The 8520-nt window shown below is 34.5% G+C and overlaps 1 protein-coding gene across 1 annotated transcript; it reads right to left on the reverse strand.

Annotated features, from left to right (window-relative positions):
* Positions 1-3445: 3445 nt before the first annotated feature.
* On the reverse strand, positions 3446-6367 carry LOC149236438 (polygalacturonase-like). The gene is made up of 7 exons (XM_089368912.1): positions 6233-6367; positions 5645-5812; positions 4877-4880; positions 4569-4650; positions 4376-4484; positions 4120-4236; positions 3446-3688 (listed from the first exon to the last, which is right to left on the reverse strand). Exons 1-7 carry the CDS (start codon positions 6365-6367, stop codon positions 3446-3448), a joined length of 858 nt encoding a protein of 285 aa, XP_089225038.1.
* Between the last annotated feature and the right edge of the window lie 2153 nt (positions 6368-8520).

Genomic DNA, 8520 nt, shown 5'->3' on the forward strand with positions numbered 1-8520 from the left:
GCACTAGATATTTATTTGGAAATTCAACACTCTAATTAGAACAAAGCTTTACTTGTGGATTTCTAGGTCCCTATACTACTAGTGTAACCCTTTATTTTTATTAGTACAACCCCCTTATTGTATTATTGTGCCCATATAGTCCACATGTTGTTATTATTATGCCCCATAGAAGCCCACTATTATTTTTGTTGTGCCCCTACAATATTGTTGTTATGTAAGCTCTGACTGCATTGGGACACCTTAGACTCCTATATATAGAAAGGAGGTCCTGTCATTTGTATCATCCAAGAATTGTTCATTTGTGTAATGTAAACGATGTTGGCCCCTCTAAGAGGATGATTTCTAAGTCATTGATCTATATTTTCTATCTTTTTGTGAGTTGATTTCATAACATTTTGGATCAGAGCTTTGGATTCTAGGGTTTCGCTGCTCCAAATAGGTCATCGTTGAATTTTTGCTATAAATTTTCCTGTAACGTTTCAGAAGCTAAAACAAAACCCCATTTTAGCAAAAATATCTCTGAACCTTGGGGCCGAATTTCAGATCTTCTTTCACTATATTTTTGGAGCTACAATCCAAGACATTTAAGGTTTCTACAGGCTCCTGAATTACATCACAAACAGGTGACCTTGGAAAAATCATCATAACTTTCTCTCTGAGCATCAGATTGAAATTTTGTCAGAATTAATAGAAAGAGGACGAACTTTACTTTTCCGTGTATTGTTTTTAGGTTCGAAGGTCGAAACAATGAGATGTGGATGGTCATACAAGTTCGCTCTACTGAACTAGTCTATAATTAGGTCATCATAAAAAATTTTGGATAACTCTTTATTGAAGAATCCAATAATGATCAGACTAGTGGGGTTAGAAAGAGGACTTAGAGAGCTACCACAAACACAATTTTAGAGCTTGGAGATCTGAAATTATAGAGTTACATTCGTTTCAATATCAAGCTCCTAAAATCAAGAATAGGTGATATGAGGAAGTTTGATGGCAAGGATCCGGTAAATTGGATACTACAGATGGAGCAATATTTTGATCTACATGATGTAAAATTGTCACAAAAGGTACATATTGCATCTTTATATTTAGTATTGAATCAATTTTTATGGTATAAAGGGCTTTGTTCTCGTAAACCACCTGTCAGTTAGTCAATTTTCACGGAGGAAATGATAGAACATTATGAGGATCCAAAGAGAAACACCTTCTTTAGCCAATTGATAAATATCAAACAAAAGAGTTCAATGGCAGATCACATCGAGGACATCCAAAAATTAAATATAAAGGTAAATGATATTCTAGAGAAGTGAAGGATTGGTATCTTCACAGGGACTTTAAAGGATAACATTCAACATGAGGTTTGTCTTTGGGAACCTGATCCATTGGAGAAGGCATTCAGGTTGGCAAGAAAAATTGAAAGCAGAATTATGGAAACAAGGAATCGTACCACTCACAACTGTAAATATGGATGTGTTTTTGGTCCTAGCCTTCCACAACCTACAAGGTTTACACCAAAACAATTGGAAGAAAAAAAAATAAAAGGGCTTTCTTACATTTGTGATAGCAAATACATTAAAGGTCATAAGTGTGCTGAGAAGAAATTATTTTACATAGACTGTGAAGAGGAGGAAGAAAAGAATCAAGAAACATCAAAAGAAGAGGATATACACCAAGAACCAACCTCAAAGAAAAAACAAATGAATCAGACCATATCTTGTAAAGAATTAGCATGAATTACCACTCCTCAAACTCTCAAGATAGAAGGACATATCAAGAATAAAAAGGTTCAAGAAGTGAAAGATCACCTCGAGCATCAAGAAATGAATCTGACCATATCTTGTAATGTATTGGAAGGAATTACCACTCCTCAAACTCTCAAGATAGAAGGACATATCAAAAAGAAAAAGGGTCAAGCAGTGAAAGATCACATCGAGCATCAACAACAAGTTCTCCAACTTTTAAAGGATAACCCCACTTTGGTGAAGAATAGAATGAAACAACAGTAAGATCAACATCGTAGCGAAAGAAGTTTTGATGTAGGTGATTGGGTATTTATAGAAATACAATCATAGAAACAAATTTCCCTCAAGCAAACTAATAAGGATAATAAATTATCACCAAAGTATTATGGTCTGCACAAGGTGTTACAAAAGATCGGTACTATGGCATAGAAATTGGAGCTTCTTACATCTTCCCGAGTGCACCTAGTTTTCCATGTTTCATGATTAATGAAGGTTATAGGTGAGAAGATATCAATTCAAACAATATTGCAAGAACTTGACGAGGAAGGAAAATCATATTAGAACCCGGAGCAGTCACAAAAACAAGAAATCGATTATCAAACAACATATGAGCTCAATTAATATTCTCAATATTATAACAGCTAATATTCTTAATATTATAACCATTTAATTAGATTATGCCGAATTAAGATTTAAATCTATAAGTTGTAATTACTAGTATAGAAACCACATTTGAGAAAAAAAGCGTGAATTTAATCTTTTTGTCTTTCAGAGTATTAATTTTGAGGAGAAAGCATATTGAAAATTCAGGTAAGAAAAATAAAAATTATTAAATTTATTGATTTGTGAACTTAATCTTTATGTTTTTCAGAGTATTAATTTTGAAGAGAAAGTACATTGAAAATTGGGGATAGATTTTATTTTATTTTATTTTATTAAATTAATTAATTTGGAGTATCACGAATAGATATAGAAGAATAATTATAACATACACAATCACTTTCTACACTAATAGGTGTTTCCTTGGTGAGATAACTACCAATAAAATTTTTAAATACCAGCACTCTACACCAATAAGTATTTACTTAGTAAGATAAATAATTATAACATACACAATTACTTACTCTACTAACTAATACTCTACACTAATAAATATTTACTTGGTGAAATAAGTATTAGTAATAAGTTTCAAATACCAATTTAAACCATATTAAACAAATAGTTTGAAAAATAATAAAATAACTTTCTTTCTGAAAATTTCACAATTAATTTATATTTATAACTTTTTTAAAATACATGGTTTTTCATTTTATAATTCAAATAAAAAAGATTAATTTATATTTATAATTTTTTAAAATATATGATTTTTAGTTTATAATTAAAATAAGAGAATTTAGTCCAATAAAATAATAATAATTTATATGTGAATGTTTTGAATATATTTAAATACAAATTCATAAAAATGTATAAATTAAATGGTATCATCTTGCGGATACAAAGTAAGTTGACAAAAGACCAAATTTCAGAATATTAGGAAGTTCCCTAGAACAAAAACCAGTATCACTGAATCTTATTAAGTTTGGCTAAAATTTATTGTGATGCTTTTGAAGTATGTTGTGGTACAAAATAAGTTGACAAAAGACCAAAGTATTATGAAGTTCCATAGAACATAAACCAGTATAATTGAATGTTGTTAAGTTTGGCTATAATTTATTGTGATGCTTTTGAAGGGGACAGCTGGGCGGCAAAATCGTCCTCGGAGCCTTTCCGAGAGCATTGGCACACACCCACTTTACTTTATTTGCAGTCGTTGAGGTTATCTCAACATTTGTCAAAGTAATTCCTGTGCACCAAACTGTCTCGCTGCAAGAAATGTTCACAGCCACAGTCGATGACGTTCCCTGTATGTTTCTATACGTGATATTTTGTATTTGCACTGCGGATCGCTGCACACAACAACATGACGCACAGTATTATCGATACCAAACAATAATACCAAACTTCAAAATCAATTTGTCTAAATATTATAGAATTTGTATTAACTTTGATGGTTGGAATTAGCGACGTTTAGGAATTTAGGGGTCTCTCTCAGTTGGGTGAGATTTCCGGAATTACCAAATTTCGTAACTACCAATTCTTTACCTAAAGATGAAATTCTATGTAGTTACCAATTACTTACCCGATTGATAGTATATGGAAGATAAAACAAAATGAGAAATTTATCCTATATTGTGCGCTTAAACAAGTATAGTATTTTGTAATTAATGTTGATTGCAACATCGATCGCAAGCACACATCCACAGACTTCAAAATGATATTTCAGGAACGGCTAGAACTAAACTCATATGAAGACGTATTCAGTCTATATATTGATCACCTGAATTTTACAAGGTGAAGCGGAATCGCAATAGTACTGATCAATAATAATCGGATTCTTAACATTATGAACAACTATGTCCTCAAATCTGATATTTCGTGCATAGCCAGAACCGCCCTGTATATTTACAAAGCATGAATTCAGATAAATATCAATTACGAACTGCAGTTCATTGCCGTATCATCATGCACATTTCACGAGTTAGTTTTAAGATGAATAGAAATAATTAAAGGAGCCATACACCTGTTAAACCAACCTGCCAAGTCTTGATTCTGGCTCCGTTGGATGTTTCCACAAAAGTGATGTTTTGGACTAGAATGTCATCAATTTTGGCTTCTTCTCCATTCTTTCCCAGGCTTCCAATGCTGCACAAAAGAAGAAGTACAATTCAGATTTCATCTTTACTGATTGTATTTTGTGCAGGATAAGATCCAAAATACTCATGTCACCTGATGCCATGGCCTGGGCCACACTTTATGTTTTTGATATTAATAGTAGATGAGCCCGACGAAATGGAAATGCAATCATCCCCTGATATAGAGTATTTATAATCATAGTTAGCACAACCTTTTATGTTTATTATGTGTTTGCCAACCTGAACTTTAACTAAGTGAAATTAAGATTTGCACTTATAGCAGCTGCGGTGAGATAGATAAAAGCTAGATGGATATTGACTGATTTATTATTAATAAAATGGATCTATTCTATATGGTAATAAACAAATTAACGCAAATTAGTGAAATCACTAACTTCTAACCTGTCTGGATGACACAGTTAAACAAATTAACGCAAATTAGTGAAATCACTAACTTCTAACCTGTCTGGATGACACAGTTAAACAAATTAACGCAAATTAGTGAAATCACTAACTTCTAACCTGTCTGGATGACACAGTTAAACAAATTAACGCAAATTAGTGAAATCACTAACTTCTAACCTGTCTGGATCTTGTATCTGAAGCCCGCTTAATTGGATATCAGGGCTATTGACAAATTGCAAATTTTTTATCAAAACATTTGAACATCCACTAATAGTCATTGCCGGTAAGACCAACCCAAAATCCAAACAACCGGATGAGCACAGCCTTGAATAAAAATTTACAGAAAGATTAAAAAACCCGTTTATAACAAGGTGATCATTGCGTCTTTTTTCAAGCAAATAAACAAGGTAATCGAGTTAAGATTGCCGGCTGGAAACAACCGGTGGAGCCGCATCCAAGCAGCCCTGCACTACTAATTTGTTGTTTAATGGTAAATGTTGGGTAGGGGAAAGATTGTGGATGATGCTTGTGAAAAGGCTAGAGGTGGAGTCGGTGGAGTCGAACGCGAAAGAGATGGAATATTAGAGAGGATTGCGACAGGATTTTCAATGGCGGCTGACCTGGAGGATAAGAGCCGCGTATGGAAGGAAATTGTCAGTGCCATGTGTGGATCGTGTATTGGGCAAATGACCGTCGCGTATTGGGCAAATGACTGAAACCTTTTGCGTGGTGAGGTGAAACAGAACAGTTAAAGGGAACCCTTACTTGTCGTTCGTGCACCTTGCAGGATTTAGACCACCAATCTTGGCCTTGGCCATCAATGACACCGCCACCTTCTATGGTCAACCCAGATATACCATAAAATCGAATCCACTGATTAAGTTCACTGCTATTCCATGCAGATTGTTTGGGTGCAATTATTGTTCCGGAAATCTGCAAGTTTATGATTTTAGCAAATAATTTAACATGGAATTTTCATGATACTGGACATCCATCATCTTAAAAAAAATACAATCCAATATCCAACATTCTCACCTCTACTGAAATATGAGACTTGCAATGGCAAGAAAACGTCACTGGCGTAATTAGAAATGTCTTCCCCAGTGGTACTTGCAACACTGCGTTGGAACATGCATTGCATGCTGGTTCACAAATGAGAAACAATACGTAGGTATTATAACAACAATAATGATATAATCAAATTTTCTTGTTTGCGAAAGAAAGGATTTAACTAGTTCTCTAGAAGGAATAGGAAGGATTTATTCCTAGTGCATGAATACTATTAAAATAAGGGAAGATATTGATTTAAAAAGGTGAATATTGAATCTATATAATTGATTAAAAAATATTCACTGTCCGATCATCTTTTAAACCGCCGGCATGTGCACCGTAGTCCATGACATTGAATATCGGTGAAGCGCTGGAATCACTTTTGCTCAGCACCTTTGTATGAGTAGCCCAACTTGAATCCACCATTAAAAGAGCCATAATAGCAACAACTGAAGCGAATGTAGTCTGCACATATTTTATTTGTTCCAAACGACTCCAAATTTTTTCACGCACAGAAAATTAGAAATATCACAAACATTGTTTGCAAGGAATTACCACCAATTTGATATCCATCGCGATAGTTCGGAGGTCGAACCGTCGTTGTAGCCGATAGGTGCTCGAAACTTGTTTCATGGAAGGTAGAAGAGCGGGGATTTTATAGTGCCAGGAACTTCTTTTCGGTTTGCTTTTTCTTCACCTTGATATACTCGGGTCGGTCCATTTTATTTTTTCAAAACGCACTGTGGCCATAAAAATTGACATTGGGCATTGAGGAAACTCGCGCTGCTGTAACATATTCAAATGCTAGAGGACCACGAATACTTTGATGGTTAGTCAGTTTTCGGAGCTTCATATTTGATTTAATCAATATTCCACGCCAACCGAATAATATGAACGCCGAGAGAGCTCACGTTTTCGCCTTTCTAATATCGAATCGAATTATGAAATGATTACATCCTTTGTCGTAGTACTTCCCCCGCATTATGCGTGGCTGCTGAACAAAAATCTTTCGTAATAAGAAATATTGACTTGTGTATATGGATTGCTGGACGTATTTTCCGGACAATTCTCATTCCATCTCCGATTCTTACGGATAGACCGGGATGAGTCAATCTCTTTGACTAATACAGGAGATGTGGTCCGACCTGATACAGTCATGGGCCGTAGATTGCGTTTCTTCTTCAGAAGTTATCTGCATCTTTATATCTGTTATGCGCTACTTCTTTCGAATTCTTTCAACAACGGTGTACCTAGATGTGATCTTGTTGTGTGGATGCTTCGTCTCTCACCTGTTAAAATTAAATTGAATGCCGTGACTTTATTGAGGTTGAAATATAGTTGATATGGTAATAAAATGTAATTTTATTTTCGCGGGTAGCGTTATTGAAATTTTTTCCCTCGGTTGTAATTTTCTTCTCCCTAATTATATCTTATGTAATTGTATTTCATGTGATTATATATTTGATTCTTAGGATTATTTGTTATCATTAGATAGAGTTAGATTGTAAAAGGTGGTTTAGACTTACCGAATTGTGAGATCTTTTTCAACTAATTATTTGATAAATTATTGGATGCTAACATATTTTCTTTTTGAAATAAGTTATTGTGGGTTTAAGATAGTATGTTTATCTTATAATGTATTTATATTTGTATTACTCCATTGTTTAATAGAAAGTTCTCAAGAAAAAAATTGTGTAATAATGTTTATTTTCTTGTATTTTTAGACGGTATCATAGCAGCTCCCCATTGCCTCATTAGTAGGCCCATAGAAATTGAAAATACCAGCTCCCCACTGCCTCATTAGTAGGCCCATAGAAACTGAAAATTAATAGTAGATAGGTTTGTTGTGAGTATTAAAATAAGTTGTTTTTCCACCATTTGAGCATTGACTACATTTGTTGCTGAAGGAGCGAAGAGATTTGAAAAGGGCCTTGCTCCCCACTGCCTCATGAGTAGGCCCATAGAAATCGAAAATCAATACTAGATACGTTTGTTGTGAGCATTAGAATAAGTTGTTTTTCCACCAGTTGAGCATTGACTACATTTGTTGCTCAAGGAGCGAAGAGATTTGAAAAGGGCCTTGATATACTCTCGAAGCACACTATGTTCTGAGATAGGGACACTCGAAAATGGAAAACAAAACATGAGAAGGATTTGAAAAGGGCCTTGCTATACTCTTGAAGCACACTATGTTCTAGGATAGGGGCACTCAGAAATGGAAAAAAAAATATGATAAGGGTTGTCGGCCACTGGTGAGACAATTGCATACTCAGGAGACTACACCACTCAACACTCGCATTCATTAGGCCAACACACTCTAATTACTACACCACTCAACACTCACTTGCATTCATTAGGCCAACGCACTCTAATTTCATACTCGGGAGACTACACCACTCAAAACTCACTTTCATTCATTAGGCCAACAAACTCCTACATATATAGGATTACGTTATTGTTGAACAAATTCCTAAAATATCTGATTCGCTAACTCATCAAAGATTAACTAAGAAAACAGTGCTAATGACACATAACAAGTTTTAATTATAGGACAATCTACTAGATTTCTCCATTACTCCAACGCTCTCCCT

This window comes from Pinus tabuliformis, chromosome 8 (genome assembly GCF_031772625.1).
Source record: "Pinus tabuliformis cultivar Carrire ecotype Pingquan chromosome 8, CPIR1, whole genome shotgun sequence".
NCBI lineage: Eukaryota > Viridiplantae > Streptophyta > Pinopsida > Pinales > Pinaceae > Pinus > Pinus tabuliformis.